The sequence below is a fragment of the Vombatus ursinus genome, unplaced genomic scaffold, assembly GCF_900497805.2.
Source record: "Vombatus ursinus unplaced genomic scaffold, bare-nosed wombat genome assembly UNPS02001287.1, whole genome shotgun sequence".
Classification (NCBI taxonomy): Eukaryota; Metazoa; Chordata; class Mammalia; order Diprotodontia; family Vombatidae; genus Vombatus; species Vombatus ursinus.
This window is the reverse complement of record NW_020941065.1, coordinates 8012856-8032751: the sequence shown is the minus strand read 5'-3', so window position 1 is coordinate 8032751 and position 19896 is coordinate 8012856. Positions and strand designations below refer to the sequence as shown.

The 19896-nt window shown below is 45.2% G+C and overlaps 1 protein-coding gene across 1 annotated transcript; it reads right to left on the bottom strand.

Annotated features, from left to right (window-relative positions):
* Window positions 1-201: 201 nt before the first annotated feature.
* On the bottom strand, window positions 202-18890 carry HSPB8 (heat shock protein family B (small) member 8). Its single transcript, XM_027861857.1, has 3 exons — window positions 17769-18890; window positions 5402-5465; window positions 202-1253 (listed from the first exon to the last, which is right to left on the bottom strand). Exons 1-3 carry the CDS (start codon window positions 18145-18147, stop codon window positions 1094-1096), a joined length of 603 nt encoding a protein of 200 aa, XP_027717658.1. The 5' UTR covers window positions 18148-18890; the 3' UTR covers window positions 202-1093.
* Window positions 18891-19896: the final 1006 nt, after the last annotated feature.

Sequence of the window (19896 nt, the reverse complement as noted above, 5' to 3'; positions counted from 1 at the left end):
TCAGGGCGTAGCCCAGGTCACCCCACCCTAGTTACAATACCCCTAGATACAAAGCACAGTTCCTACCTGCTCCACCTGAATGAATCAATTGACACTTCTTTTCCTTTTCCTTCCCAGCTCTTGCCAAATCCCAACCCTCAACATTAGATCAGAATCTAGGAAAGGCATGAGGACACGTGGCTAAGAAGATCAATTTCTTTTTATTATTCATAAAGTTATTTTCCCCTCAAACAAGAGCACAACTGGAAAAAAAACAACAAAACAAAATCCAGCACAATACAGAAATGTTCCCACCCAAGCACATGACATTGTCACATTGTGGAAAGTTCCCAGCCTGTCTTTGTCAGTTCTGTCTGTCTGGCTGGTACTTGGTTCCTGGCAGCTCCGGAGAGCAAGATCCAAACCTGGCAATTCCCTCTTGGGAAAACCTGGACCTGGAAAAAAAATGGGGGGGGGGACTAGACAGAGGAGGGGGTCAAAGATAGAGTTAGCCAGCAAATGACTAGAGGGGGTCCTAAAATCCCCCATTCAGGCCCATCTCCATAAATATCTAATTAACTTAAAGCAAATATGAACAAAAAAAAAGGCACCCCCTACTTAGGTCTGATATACAAATAAACACTTAATGCATGTAAGACCTCTAAAAAATTATCTTTGTGAGGCTGGGGGATGGCAAGTGGCCTGTAGGGACACAGAAGGGACAAGTGAGCAGCCAGGGAATAAGCCCTTGGGATTTTTCTGGGCTTGGCTTTGGGTCGTGGGAAAAGGGGTACAAGGTTTGGGAGCAAGCAGCTGCGCTGTTGTCACTGGCCGGCCCAGTGTGGTGCAGGGCCGGCTCTCTGCACTGGGAGAAGCTGAGGGCCAGACCTCCTCAGGACAGGGCAGGACAGGAATCAGTAGGTAGGCACTCTGGGTAAGGATGCTTCCAGATGGGAGGCCCACTCAATCGCAAAAGCAGAAAAACAATCTTCTCTATCCAACATACATCTCTATTGAGCTAATGTAATTGCATCTGGAATCAGAGAGAAATCTCTTGGGTCTGGGGGAGGGAAAGGAGAGGAAGAGAAGGAGAACTCTTCTTCTGCAGGCCTCTTCAAGCACAGGTGACTTCGTGGTTGTCCATGGGCAGCTCATTACCTAAGCTGCTGTCTCCAAATGCAGAGTAAGGAGGCACCTGGGGGGCTTCGATGATCAGCAGACCCTCAGGGGAGAGGGAAGCAAATACTGTCACGGGGTCCACCTCAGCGGGGAGTCTAGGAGGAAAAACACGGAACTGAATGGATCTGGCTTCAAGGGACTGCCTGGAGAGGGTGGAAGGAGCCTGGGGCTGAAGTCAGGAAAGATCTGGGTTCGAGTCCTGCCACTGACACTGGCTAGCTATGTGACCCTTGGGCAAATCATTCATCGGCTCGGGGCCTCATTTTTCTCATCTGTACAATGAGGGGATGGAATGATTGGCCTTCAAGGTCCTTTGTGTTCCCTTGGTTCTCAAGGACAGGGCCTATTTGTCATCTTCATGTCCCCCCAGGCCAAGTGCAAGGTCTTGCAAGGTGTTTAATCAATGCTTGGATGAGGAAAATTTCTTTTTCCTTCCCAGTATTGACCCATTTCCACTATAACCTAGAGAAAATAGTTCCAGAGCTGGGTCCATTGGCAAGGCCCCTTTATATGGAAGGAGTTTTAAAAATATATGTGTGTATGTGTGTGTGTGTTGTGTACATGTGTGTATATATATATGTATCTGAATATATGTATTGTGTATGTGTATATATGTGTGTTGTGTATGTGTGTACATATGGGTGTGTGTCTATACATACAAATACATATGCATACATATATACATATACACACCAAGTGATTAAAGCAAAGCCGTTTTTCTTGTTCCGTGAGCTGGGTCATCCCCAGGTGACACCCTAGCTGATGTCTCTGCAGAAGATATTAGCAAGGGAAAGGAGATCCAGAAGAGATAAGGAGAAGCCTGGGCAGGGGGCCAAGGGAGCACTTTTTTTTTAACACCCATCTGAAGAGAGCTCCCAAACCAAGATATCGTGCTATAAGGGGTGGTCTGTTAGTCTACTGAACCACTTAGGGGCAAGCCAAAGTGGCGATTTGTGTAGCTACAAGACCTGGCCATCGGTAGCTTGTCGAGAGATGCTCACGCTTGGGCAGAGGTGCCATGACATTTTTAGGAAAGCGGCACCAAAGTGAAAAGAGATGGGGCTCTGAGATGACAATAGGAGAACGGGAGAGTGAGAGAGAGAGAGAGAGAGAGACGCTTCTGGTCCCCCAGTTTCAGCCCTGCCATTCCATCCTGTGGGAGCGCAGCAGTCTGAGCCTGCCAGATGGCTCCAAGATTGCCATCTTGTTGAGGTACTTTTTCAACAAAGTCATTTTCTGAGGACAATTTGCATGGGAAAATCAATTGAATTGGCAGCTTTTTAAAGATAGTTTCTCTCTTTCTCCCCTCTCCTCCACCCCATCTTTTTTTCCTCCCCCCCCAGAGGGTTTGTCTTTAATCCTTGGAGGTTTTTCATCAATCTCCTCTCCAGACTTCAGTTATCTCTCTCTCCATTTTCCCTTCATTTGCCCTATGGGGACACATTTCATCTGATCTCAGTCTCTAGTGAGAGAGGCACAGGGGGACTGAGGCCGAATGAGCCACAAAGCCTTTGTTTGTTTGGAGCTTTATCAAATTCTGAGTTTTAAAAGGAGAAGGAGGAGGTGAAGGCAGCATAAAGTTATTAGGAGCCTGCATGGGGAGAGATGAAAGAGAGAGGAAGAGAGAGAGAAGGAGGGAAAGAGAGAGAGGGAGAGAGAAGGGGAGGGAGAGAGAAAGGGAGAGAGAGACAGAGAGAGATAGAGGGGTAGGGGAGAGAGTGAGAGAGACAGACAGAAAGACAGAGGGGGGAGAGAGAGAAAGAGAGGGGGGCAAAGACAGAAAAACAGAAAAAGACAGAGAGAAGAGAGACAGACAAGCAGAGAGTTAGAGACAGACTGAGAGATACACATAGAGAGACTCAGAGAGAGAGACAGAAAGACACAGAAAGAGATACGAACGCACACACAAGGAGAGAGAGACAATGTTTACCATGGTGCATGGAACACGTAGGCACTTAATGCTATGGAAAGAGTGGTTTTCAGTTTCCTTAGTTCTAAGTATATGTCTGTATGTGTTTGGGGGTGCCAGGGGTAAGGGACTTGGTGGGGTTTGAGCTGTTGAGATTAAGTCCTTGAAAAGTTTTGAGTGGTGTGTGTGTGTGTGTGTGTGGTGGTGGTGGTTGGGGTTAGGGCTGGTGAAGGGAGAAATGCATAATAGGGGGAGGGGATGCTTGGCCGCCCTCTCCTTTTGCTAGACACCCCCCACTCCAGTTGAATGTTTCGATGCCACAGAGAAGGGATCACTTCGTCAACAGCTTAGGGAGCCCTTGGTCAAAGCCTGAACTTGGCAGCCGAGATCGGAAGCTGAAGGTCTGAACAAATCTGGAGACACTCAGTTTGGTGCCGTGTATTTGTACAGCATTTAGAGCCGGAAGGTACCTGGTAACTGAGGCCCAGAGAGGAGACAGGACTTAAAAGTAGTAATTAGAAGAGCTGGAATATGAACCTAGTTCTTTTTACTGCAAAACCAAAGTTCTTTTTCTATCATTAAAGAATCTTTCAACTCCTGAGGATTTGTATATTTTTCCCAAGAACACAGAGTGAGGAGATAAAGACAAAAAGAGGGAACGAGAGAGTGGAGAAAAGGAGAGACTGAAGTTCAAATTCTGTCCCAAATACTTCCTAGCTGTGTGACCTTGGGCAAGTCACTTAACTGTCTGCCTCACTTTCTTCATTTGTAAAATGGGATAGCACCTCCCTTTTAGGGTTGTGGTGAGGATCGGATGAGTAATGTTCAAAAAGGGCTTGGCAAACATTAAAACACAATATAAATGCTAACCATTATTAGCTATTATTGTTCCTGGAAGCCCAGCATGTAGATGGTCGCCTTACCCTGTCCTAGGCTTTGGTGGCTGCTTTAGCACAGGCCTGCACAACCCGTGGCCCGAGGGCTGCTTGCCTCGCACAAAGGATTTCAAGTGGCCCTGGAAGAATGTGGAGGATGGCAAGTGGCCTGCGGGCTGTGGGTTGTGCAGGCCTGCCCCAGCACCTGACTCTGGAGAATGTTGTGGAGGGGTCCAGTAGCTTCAGCCCTTGGATATATGCAGATCACCCACTGCTGCCCTCCAACCAGGTTCCCCTGGGTCTGGGCTTCTCCGAATTTCTTTGCTCTCTGCCCTGCTCTTCCCATCTGGGTCCTTGAATATTGTGTTTCAGACCTGGAATGTTTACCACTCTCCTAACCCGCTTTCCAGGTGCCAGCCATCAGCTGCTCTGCCCATTCGTGTCTTGGGGGCCATAATCTGCTGGAGAAACATGCCCAGACTGGCCCCCTATTCATGGAGCAGGGCCCCTTAAGCCTCAAAGATAGATCCCCTCGCAGAGAAAGAGCTGAGAGAACAGTTTACTTCGAATTCCTGATCTCCAAAGAGACCTCTATTACCTCGCAGTCGTGGGAGTATCGTGCTCTGAGAATTTACAAAGCTCTTTCCCATGCATTCCTCCTTTAGATCCTCACCTCAGCTCTCTGAAGTGGATGGGGCAGGGTTTATTATCCTCATTTTAGGGAAGAAGCTAAAGCCGAGGGTCCCAGGATTTATACCTGCAAGGGTTCTTAAGGTTTCTTAAGAAGCCCTTTACTTTACAGATAGGAAACTGAGGCTCAGCGAGGCAGTCTCATAGCATCATAGAGTTGGAGCTGGAAGGGACCTCAAAGCCTTTCTAGTCCAACCCCTTCATTTTACAAATGAGGAAACTGAGGCTCAGAGAGGCTAAATGACTTACCTAGGATCACACTCTAAGTTCCTGAAGCAAGATTCGAACCCAAGTCTTCCTGACTCCAAGTCTGACGCTTATCCACCATGCCATCTAGCTGATCAACAAAATAGCCGTTTGACCCTGGACAGGTGAGGAAGATGGCCCCGGAGAGTCTTTCTAGCTCTAAAGTTATGACCTGTAGTTCCCTGGGTTGACATTACATGGAAAACTCTCTAGGTCCCTTGCCATCCTCTGGATGCACCCCCAGCTTCTCCAAGACTTTCCTGAATACCACTCTCAGATCTGTGATCCGTCCAGCGCAGAGGACAGAAAGACTGTCAGCTCTCCTCATTCAGGACGTATTGTACCCAGGCTAAAGAGACTACCTCATCTCTGGATTTTCTTTTCCTGTGACTAACAGAGCTGTGGCTGGAAACCCAAGGCTTCTAATGATACTTGGGAAGCTATTTCTTTCTGCTATACTCAGAACAACTTGAATCTGGGACTATCCCACAGAACACACCAAAACCCCTTGGCAGATACATACTGGATTTTCTTTGTGAAGTTTTTGGAAACAATTCCCCCTTCTTGTTGCTTTTCTTCATGTCTGCCTAGAGGAGAGAAAAATACAACTTGTCAGTGTGCCCAGAGAATCATCATTCAGAAGACTAGGGAGGCCTCTCCTTGCCCGAGGCTTTGGGAATCAGCAGAGATCTCGTTTTGGGTTTTTTTTTCCTGATTACCCCATTTCCCACTAGCAGGCATATGAAGTCAGCAGAGCTGTGATAAGAACCTATTTGGCAACATGTCTTCCACTTCTCCATTCCCCGACCCCCATGGTGCCTAGACACATGCCTCACAAATAGCAGGTAGGTGATGAAAACTCATTGGGAAAGATAAGCAATCAATAGATGGAAAAATGAGTCTACGTGGCTACATGGAAAGAATACTGGCTATGGAGTCAGATGCTGGTTCAAATTCTGCCTCTGACGCTTACTATTATCTGCGTGTCTTTGTTAAACAAATGACAAGGGCCTTGGGTATCCCCATCTGCAAAATGAAGGGGATTGGATTAGGTGACCTCTGCAGTGCCTTCCAGCCCTAGAATGATCCCAGGGTTCTTTTTTATTAATTAATTAATTAATTAATTTACTTTTAGTTTTCAACATTCACTTTAAAATTTTTTTTTTATTTTATTAAACTTTTTTTCAAGGCAGTTGGGGTTAAGTGACTTGCCCAGGGTCACACAGAACATTCACTTCTATAAGATTTTGAGTTCTATATTTCACCCCCTCCCCAAGACGGTGTGCAATCTGATATAGGCTATACATGTACAATCATATTAAACATATTTCCACATTAGTCGTGTTGTGAAAGAAGAATCAGAACAAAAGGGAAAAACCACAAGAAAGAAAAAAAAGGGGGGCAGCAAGGTGGCGCAGTGGATAGAGCACCAGCCTTGAAATCGGGAGGACCTGAGTTCAAATCCGACCTTAGACAAGACACTTGACACTTACTAGCTGTGTGACCCTGGGCAAGTCACTTAACCCCAATTGCCTAAAAATTAAAAAATAGAAAAAAAAGAGAAAATAGTCTGCTTTGATCTGCATTCAGACTCCATAGTTCTTTCTCCGAGTGTGGATGGCATTTTCCATCACAAATATTTCAGAATTATCTTAGATCATTGCATTACTGAGAAGAGCTAAATCTATCAAATTGGTCATCAGGATCCTAGGATTCTAAATAGATGTGGTCAGACCACAACTGGAGTATTGTGCTCAATCCTGAGCTGTATATCCTTAGAATAGCATTTGTGTAAAAGCAGGAGTGTGAACAGAGGAAAGCAACCTGGATGATGATGGACATGGATGGGCGTGGAAAATCCTTTGTGGATTTTCAGGACACCCCTCTGCCCTGGTTCTCCTATCTCTCGGACCACTGCTTCCTGGATTTGTTTACTCAGCTCCTTGTATTCTGTAAGCCAGCAACATTGGCCTGCCTGTAGCTCTTGGAACACAACACTACCACCTCCAACCTCCATGTTTTCACACTGGCCATCCTCCATGCCTTTCTCATATCTGATTCTTAATTTCTCTGGCTTTTTTCAAGACTCAGCTCAGACCCTGCTTTCTATAGGAGATATTTCTCTTTCCTTCACCTCCCCCCCACCTCACTCATCTCTGGGACAGGAGTTTTTAGCCTGGGGTCCATTAACCTGTTTATTTGTAAAGATATTTTGATAATTTTATTTGACTATAATTGGTTTCCTTTGTAATACTTTCTTTTTTGAAATGTATGCATTTAAGAACAGCATTCTTAGATGGGTTACATGGGCTTCACCAGACTGCCAAAGGGGAAGGGAGTCTATGCTTCAAAACAAGTTAAGAACCCTTGCTGTAGATGGTAAGCTTCATGAGGACAGGGCCTAAATCTTTTCTGTCTTTGTACACCCAGGTCCCAGCACAGAGTCTGGCACATTGTTGGCATTTAATAAATTAACTGATTAACTAGTAGCCTGCATTTACTTTATTGTATATAGGCTGTTTGCCCCTAGAAGAATGTAAGCTCCCTGAATGCAGGCTTTGTTTCATTTTAATCTTTGTACCTTCAGTACCTTGAACAGCGCCTGGTATCTGGCGTGCTCTTGATAAATGCTTACTTCAATGACTGATTGAAGAAGGTGGATATTTGTATAACCAACAGGAAGGAGCCCCTCTTTTTGGCTGAGGGGAGTGGATCAGGAGAGAGGGAGAATTCCATTGGTCAGATCATTAAAGACAACTACATGGGCCACAGAATAATGAGCCTGTTAAGATGTGGAGGCCTGCAATTCCAGGAGAACCAAGAGATCATGGCTGGGAGTCACCATCTTGTCCACTTGGGCATCCCTGTAAAATTAGAGGCTTATACCAGCCCAGCTGGCAGATCCCTGCCAGACTGACTGTGTGACCCTGGGCAAGTCATTGAAACTCTTAGTGCCCCAGGTATATCTTTAGGACTACAAACTGGAAAGCAATTGGTGAATTGGAAGTGCATGAACAGAGGGAGTCCTATCATAATAATAATAATAATAATAATAATATTAATAATGATAATGATAGCACTTACATAGTGATTCAAGGTTTGCAAAGTGACTTACATATGTTATTTCACTGACCCTACTGAGGTAGGCATGAAAATTATCCCCATTTTACAGATGAGGAAACTGAAATTAGCAGAGGTTAAGTGACTTGTCTGGGGTCACACTGCTAATAAATGTCTGAGGCAGGACTGGAACTAGGGCTTTCCTGATTCCAAGTCCAGAACTCTTATCTACTGTTTAACCTATGAAATTATAGGTCCTCTTTCCCCTCACTACCCTCCCCTTACCCTCCCCCCCAAAAAAATAATCGTTGGTTGAATAGACGACTTATACTTTTAAAGTTTGCAATGTATGATATATACATTATTTACATATATTCTTCTTTCAGACCACCATCTATCTTCTCTGTATGTAATTTATCTTGTATATAACTTTTGTTATTTACATGTTGTTTCCCCAATAGATTATAAGCTCCCTGAGGGCAGAGACTGGTCTTTTGTTTGATTGCTTATTTATTTGTTTGCTTTTGCCTTGTGTCTTCAGTAGTTTAAGGTGCCTGGCACATAGCTAGTCCTTCATAAATGTTTACTGACTGACCACATTATCTTGTTGGAGTCCTACAAAAACCTGGTGAGTGTTTTTAATCCTGAGTTTACAGGTGAAGTCACTAAGGTTTAGAGATTTGCCTGAACTAGAGTGCTGGATTTGGAGATGGAGGATCCTGGTTCAAATCCCGATATGGCCACTTTATGACCTACATAACCATGGACAAGTCACCTCACCAATCTGGGCCTCAGTTTCCTAGGCTGTAAAATGAGCATGAGGGATAAGGCAATCTCTGAGATCCCTTCCAACACCAAATCTAGGGTCCTGTGAACACTTATTACCTCTGACCTTGCTCATATGTAAAATGAGGGTGTTCTAAGGTCCCTGTTAGCCTGAAATCTATGGTCCAACAATCCACATTGCCAGTAGATATTAGAGGTGGATTGGAACCCTGAACTCCCAAATTCCATTGCCTAAAAAAATTCCACACTATCTTTCTATCCCATTTGCCATCTGATGCCATCCTTGATGCCGAAGATGACATGGAAAGTGAGTTTTTTTCTGGTATCCAAGGGCCAGAATTGCCTGGGAAGCTGTGACCTGCCCCTGCCAAAAATATATTCTAAGCTTAGGCTGTTGTGGGGTGAGAGGGATGGTCCCTGTTAGTGAACAGGTGGGAGGCTCTTGTAGGCGCCAAGGGAAGGGCCGCACTCTGCCAAGGAGCCAGGCCAACCCTGCCACCCACGCCTAGGAGCAAAGGCGCCCACAGATCCACCCAGCACACGGATGGAACATTTTTAACCGTGGCCCAGTTTGAACGCCCAGAGTTATTTTCTGCTTTTGCCATGTTAGGGCCTCTCTGTGCCAAACTTTTCAGCCAATGTGGTTGGCACAGCTGCCCTTCTGCAGTGCCTCTAACATGGGCCATCGTCACATGCTGCTCATTAACAGATAACCCAAGGCTGGAGGGAGGGTCCACTGATGACTCAACTTCATTCCTCTCTGTTCCTCAACTAGAAAATGGCGTCCTGGCCATCCCTCAAATGAGCCTCTCACCAGGAGAGGCTTGTCTGTGTAACCTTGGACAATCTGCCTTGGTCTCAGTTTTCCCATCTGTAAAATGCAGGGGGATGGGCTAGCTGGTCTCCATAGCCATTCCAATTCTGTATCTATGAATTTATGAATCTGAAGCCTGGCCCAGTGGAAAGAGGAGTGGACAGAGAGACAGGAGAGACTCAGTTTCCATTCTGGGCTCCTTAACATGGTGGGAGGTCTCTCAGGAGGTAGTGTAGCTCAATGGATGGAGCACTGGGCCTCGAATTAGAAGACCAGAGTTTTAGTCCAGACTTTGACATGCCAACTGCATAAACCTAAGGCAAGTCAAGATGTCCTCTCCTTTTGGCCCAGGTTTCAAATTTCTTCTCCATCTTGGTATTTATCAGAAGCCTTATCAGTGAGCCTCAGCTTCCTGATCTGTGAAATGGGAATGATAATGCTTATATGACCTACCCCATGGGATTCTTGACATGACAGAGCTTTGTAAATCCTATAGTTATTGTAAAAGTGTAGATTTTATCCTTCTTCTCACTGACCTCACAGGATTGTAGTAAAGATCAAAGGAGATAATGTAGGTGAAAAATAAATTTTTTTAGCCTATAAAGCATTTTAACCTGTTTCCTCTTCTATAAATTGAAAGGATAAGACTGATTGTTCCAAAAAGTCCCCCCTAGCCCTGACATTCCCTGCTCTGAGGCCCCTCCCAGTCCTGATAGCCTCTGTTCTAAGACCCCTCCCAGCTCTGCCATCCACTGTTCTAAGGCCTCTCCCAGCTCTGACATTCTAGGATCTTTTGAAATACAAGCTCTTGTTATTTTTGGCCAGGCCTTTAGATTCAGAAGGCAAAAGAAAATAAGTATTAACCCTGAGCTAGTCTCTGAAAGTTGCTTTTTTTCACCTGTTCACTCATTGAAAGTATTAATACATTATGTTTTTCAGGATAGAGAAAATGTTATTTCCTCCCCACACGCATCAAACCGGTGGTAACCTGAGAGAGGGCTTTGGATTTTATGTCCACAGTAGAGAGATTCCTCACTCTCCTATTTATTACTGGCTCTTAGCCTCTGGGCCTCATCTGTAAAATAAGAACACCTAAGGTTCCTTCCAGCTCTAGGTACCAAGAAACCAAAAGGGTGTCTGTCATCTCTCCCCTTCTCCCACTCACCCTCCCCCCCCCAAGCCTCATCACTTGTGCTCAGGCCTAGCACAAAAGCCTCTCGATCAGTCAGTCCCCCTTTCTCAAGCCTCTCCTCTCTCCAATTCATTATCCACACCTACCAAGTGAGATTATTTTAATTTTAAAAATTACTATTGGTATATTTCACTTTTATATTACCTAGTTTCTGACATATATTCTCATGTATATGTATATATATAATATATATATGTACACACACACACACAAACACACACACACTCCCCACTACCTAAGAGCCACAATTTATAACAAATAATAAAAAAAGAGGGAAAAACAGTTCTGCCCAACTAACCAACCTATCAGCTCAAAGGAGGGAGCCTTTTGGAAGAGAGATGTAATCATTCAAAGGAGTTTGGCCTGCTCATCCACACAGGAAAGACCAAATGGATGACAACTGTCTATTACCCAGATTTCACCATGAATTTGGATGAACGCCCTACAGAGCCTGTCCAACAGTCTACATCTGGGACAAACAGTGCATCTGGGCAATGATCTGGACCCAGAATTGAACAGAAGGAAAGCAGGCTGGATTCTTTTTGGGAAACTGCAAAATGAGCCTCTCAAGCTTCCCATGAAAGCAAAGGCTCATCTTTTCAAGACTAAAGCTTTACTGGTGTTACTAAATAGGAACAAAACATGGAAAACAACTGTGTCTAAATAACTAAAGATGGGGGTCATCACCCAGAGGTCAATGGAGAGGCCGATGGTGGAAGTAAGCAGACTGGGACATGTCACCATTTGAGTATTAAGGGCACCTCTTGTCTTCCTTTCTTCTTCTCTTCTACCCCCAGTCAAATATAACATGTTCCTTGAGGTCAAAGACCATTTCGTTATTGTCTCTAAATCTCCAGCACTTACCACATTACCTCGCATATAGCAGGTGCTTAATAAATGCTTGTTGATGAATTGATTCATTTCCTGCTCCCTTTCTCCATTATTAGCACTCTCTCCCTCTTGAAATTGCTTTGTGTTATACTGTACATATTTTGCATTTATTTAGTTGGGTATATGCATCTCCCTAGAATATAAACTCCTTGAGGGCAGGCACTGTGAGTTATTATGTTTTTTGTCTTTGTATCCCTAGCACCTAACACAGTGAACTTTTGGCTCTTTATTCCAACTTTCTAATTGGGGAAATTGAGGCACAGAATGATTTAAGGGGAACTGGCTAAGATTATTGGCTTCTGGCTTAGAAGATATGTACTAGGACTGGACCTGTGATTTCATCGCTGTAGAATACCTCCAGGTAAGGAAATTCCTTCTACCAATGCAGGTCAGCACCTTCTCTGAAACTTAAAATCTTGGAGATCTGCTTGGGGGCATGGAGAATTGAGGTGACTTGTCCAGGGTCACACATATGTCAGTATGTGTCAGAAGTGGGAGCTGAACCCACGTCTTTCAGACTGTGAGATCCACACTATTATACACATGGTGAGCAGGCTTCTCAGACTGGGATAACATGGAGGTATCTAAGGGAAACCTTTTTCCAGCTTAGATGTTGCACTGCTTTCCTTACAAAGCTAATTAATTCCTGTAAATGCTTTTTTCTGAGCAGGCAGGAAAGAGGACGTGGAGGAAGCTAGTAGGAATAACCACAGTGTTCCTTCTGATGGATGGAAGCAGCGAGGGGGAGAGAGAGAGGCTCTATCGATTGTGTGCCTGACACCTTCTGTCTGGAGACCGTTCCCAGGGGCAGATGATGGCAGCCAGAGGCCAGTGACCCTTTAACCTCCCTCTGCCTCCACTCCTCCAGTTAGAAAGCTGGAACAAGGAGCCAAGAGCTCTCTTGTGGTCCAGACATCTGATTCCTTTTCCCCACGAGGACCCCCTGGCACTCTCTCCCCCTTCTTCTGCCCCTCCTCTACCCAGACTCCTCTCAAGATCTCAAAGGAGGAAGCTGTTTTCTCTCTACCTGTGACCAAATGGTAGTTCTTTTGCTCTCTTCCCCTTCCCTCATCTCATCTCTCTTCCACCTGCTTGTTGTTTCAGTCATGTCGGACTCTTGGTGACCCCATTTGGGGTTTTCTTGCAAAGATCCTGGAGTGGTTTGCCATTTCCATCTCCAACTCATTTTACAGATGAGGAAACTGAGGCAAAACAGGATTAAGTGATTTGCCCAGGGTCACCTAGATAGTATCTGAGGCTGGATTTGAACTGAGGAAGATGAGTCTTTTTGACTCTAGGCTCAGTGCTCTATGCATTATGGCGCCACATAACTGCCCTTCCACCTGGCCTTCTATTAAAAATAAGTCAGTGTCCCCAATTGATAAATGGTCAAAGGATATGAACAGACAGTTCTCAGATGAAGAAATTAAAGCCATCTATAGTCATATGAAAAAAATGCTCTAAATCACTATTGATTAGAGAGATGTAAATCAAAACAACTCTGAGGTACCACATCACACCTATCAGAATGGCCAACATGACAAAACAAGAAAATGATAAATGTTGGAGAAGATGTGGGAAAATTGGAACACTAATGCATTGTTAGTGGAGTTGCGAAATGATCCAACCATTTTGGAGAGCAATTTGGAACTATGCCCAAAGGGCTATAAAAATATGCATACCCTTTGACCCAGCAATAGCACTTCTAGGGCTATATCCCAAAGAGATCACACAAACAGGAAAAGGACCCACATGTACAAAAATATTCATAGCAGCTCTTTTTGTGGTGGCAAAGAATTGGAAATTGAGAGGATACCCATCAATTGGGGAATGGCTGAGCAAGTTGTGGTATATGAATGTGATAGAATACTATTGTGCCATAAGAAATGATGAACAGGCTAACTTCAGAAAAACCTGGAAAGACTTGTAAGGTCTGATGCTGAGTGAAGTGAGCAGAACCAAGAGAACGTTGTACACAATAACAGCCACGTTGTGTGATGACCAATATTGATAAACTTAACCCTTTCTGGCAATACAAGGATCTAAGACATCTCCAGAGGTCTTGTGATGGAAAATGCTATCCACACCCAAAGAAAGAGCTATGAAAGCCGAATTGCCATTTTTTTTCCTCTTCTGTTGAGTTTTGTTTCCTATTGGTTTTAATTTCTACTTACAACATCACTAATGTGAAAATATGTTTAATATGAATGTAAATGTATAGCTTATATCAGATTATGTGTTGTCTTGGGGAGGGTGGTGGGGAGGAAGGGGGAGAAAAATTTTAAACCCATAAGCATATGGAAGTGATTATTGATAAATCAAAATAAATTATTAAAAAAGGTAAAAAAAAATAAGTCAGTGGCCTGATCTGTGACAATTAGAGGAAAATGGAGGTCTCTGGCATCCTCCCCATGGGGAGGGAGACAGTGGAGTTAAGCAGATGGACTTGGGTTCAAGTTCTACCAGTGACACATACTGATTGTGAGACCCTGAACAAGTCACTTAACCTGTTTGCCTCAGTTTCTATAAAATGGGGATAATAATAGCACCTATCTCCTAGGGTTGTTGTGAGGATCAAATGAGATAATAATTGTCAAATACTTGGCACACAGCAAGAGTCATTAAAATGTTACCATCATTATCACCATCACCATCATCATCATCATCATCATCATCATCATCATCATCATCATCATCATCATCATCATTATATATGCCACTCTCTAACTTAGAATAGCGAAGACTTAGGTTTTGATCCTACCTCAGATGCTTACTAGCTGTGTGAATCTGGGAAAGTCATTTAACCTTACTCAGCCTCAGTTTCCTCATTTGTAAAATGAAGGGATTCGATTCGATGTTTTCTCTTTGTTCCGGCTCTAAATCTGTGCTGTCTCTGAGCCTCAGTTTCCCATTTATAGAAGAGCTAATTATACCATATATACTACTCTACTTTACAGAGTGGTTGGAATGCTCAGTTGTAAGTGTTGTGTTTTGTGAACTTTCCTATCGGGCTCTAGAAAGTTCAGATATTGTGGCTTTAGGTCAATGATTAGCCCTGGCCAGGACTGCACTGTTCTTATCATTTCCAAGGGGCCTTTGTTCACTATGGGGCCATTGTTAGCAATTGCGACATAGAGATCCAGAGAGATTCTAAGTTGTTTGTCTGAGATCGCCCAGCCAGGTAAGGCCAGAGTCCAGGGTCAAACCCGGATGCTAGAATTCCCAGGCCCAGGTTTGGTACCTGAACAATTCGCCATGTGGTCTTTGTCCACTTGTGACCGAAATAAACATTGCCTCTCCTCCATTTTTGCTCCTCCCTCTAATACTGGGGACTCCTACTATTCTCCCCACTCCTTTCAAACCATTACTAACCAGGCCAGCTCTCCTTTCCTAGGAGAGTATATTGAATGTGTATGTACACATATTCTATATCTATGCATATATGTATACCATTTATGTATACATATATATGAGATATGTAGAACAGAAAAAGTCATACTGGGCATTTACATATATTGTTTATATATATTACATAGTGATTTACATATATTTACACTTGAGCATCATAATAACCTTGTGAGGCCAGCGTTACAAGTATTATCGCCATTTTACATTTAAGGAAATTGAGACCAAGAGAAGTTAAGCGCCTTAGCTATGATTACACGGCCAGCAGGTGCTATAAGAAGGCTTTGAACTGAAGTTTGTCTGACTCCCCAGTATAACTCTTTATCTATGCTATATAGGATAACCACCCCTTCTTAATATAGGCTTATATACAGGATAGATATAGGATATATATATGTATATATATATATGTGTGTGTGTGTGTGTAAAATAACCACTCCTTCTTAATACAGGCTTATACTGCCTGTCTACTTAATATAGGGCTATGCTGCCCTGTGTGAGGGGAAGTTCCAGGGGAATAGTTCATCCCTATTTTACAGATGAGGAAACTGAGTCTTACAGTGCCTCATTTCTAGACAGAGAACTAGATGCAGTATGTCAGGACCAAGAGTGGGGCCCAGTTCTCTCACCATCACCCCACCTCCAACCCAAGGTTCCTTCCATTCAACCAGAAACAGCCTAATTCTAGTGACTCCTTTCCCAGCAACAAACAATCCCAGCCCTGCCCTGCACAGCCCAGCCCAGCCCAGTCTGTCTCCTTCCCCAACAGTCCCAAGCCTCTGATGTTTATGTTCTGCCCTTTATACTTTGGAAAATCCTGTCTGAACAGCTCAAGTGAATTTAGCACAGGTGGGCCCTGGCACCATTTGTCAGAGCAAGGCTTGGCTACTGAGTTTCTCTGATCACAGTTTTATTTGTTTTTCTATTCTCTGTCTCTCTGTGTCTGTCTGTGTACACGTTTCTCTTTCTCTGTTTTTGTCTGTCTCTGCCTCTGTCTGTCTCTCTCCCTCCCCATCCCCCCTTTCTCTTTCTCTCTCTCTCTCCTTCCCCTCACCCTTTCTTCCCCTCCCCCTACCTCCCTCTAATGGCCCACTAATTGGTGAGGAAGCAAAATTGACTTCTCGCAGAGTGGCTGTTAAATGAGCTAATGATCAGAAACAAAACCGAAGGCCCTGCCCTTGGTTTGTCGGGTCCCAGTCTAGTTTCAGACTTAACCCTTTCTTTAGGTCTGATCTCTGCTTCCCAAGTGGTAGATATGGTGACTAGAATAGACAGCCATGATGGTTATAACCAGGAGAACAAGAATACCAGGTTTTGAGTAAGGACAGGTTGGGCAGGTTCTAAAAATGTGCCTTCCAGTTGGGGCTGTGGATAGAGAACGAGGCTCAGAGCCAGATGTGAATTCGAATCCTCCCCTACTGCCAACGGGGGGTCAGTGGGGAAGAGGATGCTGGAATTGGAGTCCAAAGATCTAAGCTTGAATCCTAACTTTGCTTGTCCCTGACCATTTGTGTGATTCTGGTCACAACCCTGTAAGAATCTGGGCCTCTGCTTGTTCAACTGTAAAGATGACCTTTCAGGCTTAAGCAATTCTCAGGCTTTCAAACCTGCCTATGTGATCCTTGGCTAGACAGCAATCCTCTCCCAGGCTGTTTGTCATTTTAAAGATGCCAGTTCTTGCTTTAGAGGAACTTTTTCTGTCCTGCTCTAAAGCCCAGAGTCCTATTTTCACGTTTCTTTCCCTTTATTTCTTCTCCCAAATTCTCAGGTGTTTTGGCTCCCAGGGAGGAGGCAGGGATTTAGAATAGAACTACCTGCCAACAGCAAGGGAATTCCTAAGCTTTTAAGTCATTCCAGGGGCTTGGAGGGCCTGTTCCTGCCACGACTAGGCAAGTCTCCTTTATGACTTTTATCTAAAAGTCCGTTCTTTTTTTATCATCTATCATCTCCATCTTTGTGTATTTCAGCTCTGTGTCTCTGTATCTCTCTGTCTCTTTCTACTCTGACGCTTCTCTCTTTTCATCTCTTCTGTTTCTCTCTCTCGGTGTCTCTCTGTCTCTGTCTCTCTGTCTCTCTCTGTTTCTCTTTTTCTCTGTCTCTCTGTCTCTGTCTTGCTCTCTCTCCTTTGTGTCTTTCTTATCTCTCCTCTCTCTGCCTGTCCCTCTCTGTCTCTCCCTCCCTCCCCATTCTCTGTGTCCTTCTCTGTCTCTGGGTCTTTCTTCTTTCTCTACTGTCTCTGTCTCTGCCACTCCTTGTTTCATCCCCTTCTGTTTGCCTCTTTCTCTCTGTCTCTGGTCTCTCTGGCTGCCTGTCTCTCTGTCTCTGGTCTTTGTTTCTTCTCCATGAAGCTCCCTCACCAGCTACCAGAATTTCCCCATCCTTAAATATCTTTATATTAATTTCATATTTATTCTGCATATACTTATATGTGCTCATGTTGCCCACCCCAATAGAGTATAACCTCCTCATGGGTAAGGATTATTTCATTTTTGTTTTTATTTCCCCAGTAGCTAGAACAGTACCAGCTACATATTAAGTACCTAATAAATATTTGTTGATTGACTGATTGACAGATTTTTCCTTTCACTTATCTCTATCTCAGTAGGCACTTATATATACTTGTTGATTGATTGACTGACTGTCTTTGCTTCTCCATTCTCTGCCTCTCATCCTCCTATTTCTGCCTCTCCTATTTCCCTCTCCCTCTGCCCCATCACCCCATCCTACCCAGTGCCCACTCACCTGATACCTCCACAAAGCCATCCTTGGTTTTAACAGTCAGCTCCTCTGGCTTGTAGCTATGCACATTGACACAGACCTTCCAAGGCTCCCCAGGGCAGGGGGGTGGGCTGCGGTTTTCAACAGGCCCATACCTGGCCCCATAGACTGGAGGGGCCATGCTGGGGACCAGGGGAGTCATGCCTGCCCTTAGGGTGCCTGGCCATGGGGACAGTCTGGGGCGGGCCCAGTCGGGCCAGTCTGCAGTCAGGTCGTCCGGGAAGGGGGCCATGCCAAAATCGTCGTCCAGCAAGCGGGTAGACAGGCCTGACTCCCTGAAAGGGTCTCTCCTCAGGCGGGAAGAAGGGTAGGTGCAAGAAAAAGGCATTTGGCCGTCGGCCATGGCTGCAGGCGTGGGTCAGGGCAGAGTGGCCCTCCTCCGACTCCCAAACAGTGGCAAGAGCCCTAGCTGGGCACTATGGGCCCAGGACAGCAGTTACCAGTTGACTCTTCTGGACCTGCCTCTGGCTCCCTGTGTGGCTTCTCAGCAAATAACCATCCAAGGCCCCTCCCCAAAACCAGAGTTCTCCCTCAGAGAGGCTGTCTCAGCCCTGGGGGAGGATAGGGATGCCAAACCGGAGCGACAGGAATCCCTCCAGATATGCCCTCCCCTTGCCAAAACTCTCCAAGGGATTTAAATCCAGGCAAGGGAAGGAGGACAAAGGGAGGGGAGAGATCAGTGAGTGCCCAGTGGCTTGCGGATGGCAGAAGTGCCCAGCCCCCACTTCAGACCTGGGGTGGATTCTCTCTGGAGACCAGGCAGGCAAGCAGAGGTCGGCACCAGCACCCTTTGGGGCCGCCTGTCTCTCTCTTCTGTCCTTTTCTCCGAGCCCAGGCAGCGGCTTAAATAAACATCAGCGCCCAGAAACTTCTCGTGTTCTCCAGGGCTGGGCAGGGCGCCTCCGCTTATATGTCCTTTGATGCTGGCCAGGAGTGGGGGTGGGGAGGCAGGGAGCTTTTGCAATCTCCCCTTGTCAGGCTGTGTTTTGGAGCCGATGAGCTACCCTCCTGAGCAATGCGATTGGGACAGCTGACTGCCCTCCCAGGGGAGCTGGGAATGAGGGGCTATCCAAGTTTAGACGCCCCTCCTGGACCCTGGGAGTCTCCCCTCCTCCTCCCTAGCCTGTCTCCTCCCTGCCTGACCTCCCTCTCTTGTCTCTGCAAGGAGGGACCCACGCTGCAGCAACTGTCTGCAACTGCTCAGAGCCCCGTCTGCTATTTTTAACCCTCCTCCTCCTCCTCCTCCTCCTCCTCCTCCTTGGGGCCCCTGCCCGGCTCCCCGCCACCTCTGCCCCTGGCCAGAAGGCTCTCCAAACACACTTGTCCTTCTGCTTCACTATGGGGACACACACATTGAGGGATATTAGGAAAGAGAATTGAACTGATCGCCAGTGCCGCGATCCATCCCCCCTCCACCCCCATGGAGGGTGTCCGCTCTATTGCCACGGGGTTTGGAATCCTTTATACGGTCGTATCTCAACTCTGCTCTGCGTCTCAATCTCTTCTTTTGTACTACTACTACTACTAATATCTGTAATACTGAGATAATATCTGTGCCATGCTTAGCACAGTGCCTGGAATACAGTAGGAGTTGAATAAATGCTCATTCCTTTCTTTTCCCCTTCCCTTAATAACAATAACACTTATGTAAGGTTTGCAAAATATTTTAATGTTTTTTTCATTTGATCCTCACAACAACTGTGAGAAATTTAATAATAATAATAATAACAATAATAGCATTTATATAGTGCTTTAAGACTTGCAAAGCATTGTACAAATATCATCTATTTAATCCCCATAACAGCCCGGAGAGGTAGGCGCTATTTTTATCCCCATTTTCCAGATAAGGAACTGAGGGAAGTAGAGGTTAAGTGACTTGCCCAGGGTGTCTAAGGTGGATTTGAACTCAGGTCTTCCTGACTCCAGGTGCAGTGCTCTCTCCATGACACCACCTAGCTGCCTCTGTGAGGCAGGTGCCATTAGTAACCCAATTTTACAAATGAGGAAACTGAGGCTCAGTGAGATGTGCCAAGTAAGTGCCGTTGCTTTTGGCTCAGGTCTTGGGTGGGTGGGGGTACTTTGAGTCAACTTG

What these genes read in the sequence shown, in the direction of transcription:
- HSPB8 (XM_027861857.1), bottom strand. Translation starts at nt 18,147, where the DNA reads ATGGCCGACGGCCAAATGCCTTTTTCTTGCACCTACCCTTCTTCCCGC. An exon ending in TGGCTTTGTGGAGGTATCAG is followed by an intron (nt 5,466 to 17,768) that starts GTGAGTGGGCAC and finishes TCTCTCCTCTAG; the next exon opens with GCAGACATGAAGAAAAGCAA. An exon ending in AACTTCACAAAGAAAATCCA is followed by an intron (nt 1,254 to 5,401) that starts GTATGTATCTGC and finishes TTTTCCTCCTAG; the next exon opens with ACTCCCCGCTGAGGTGGACC.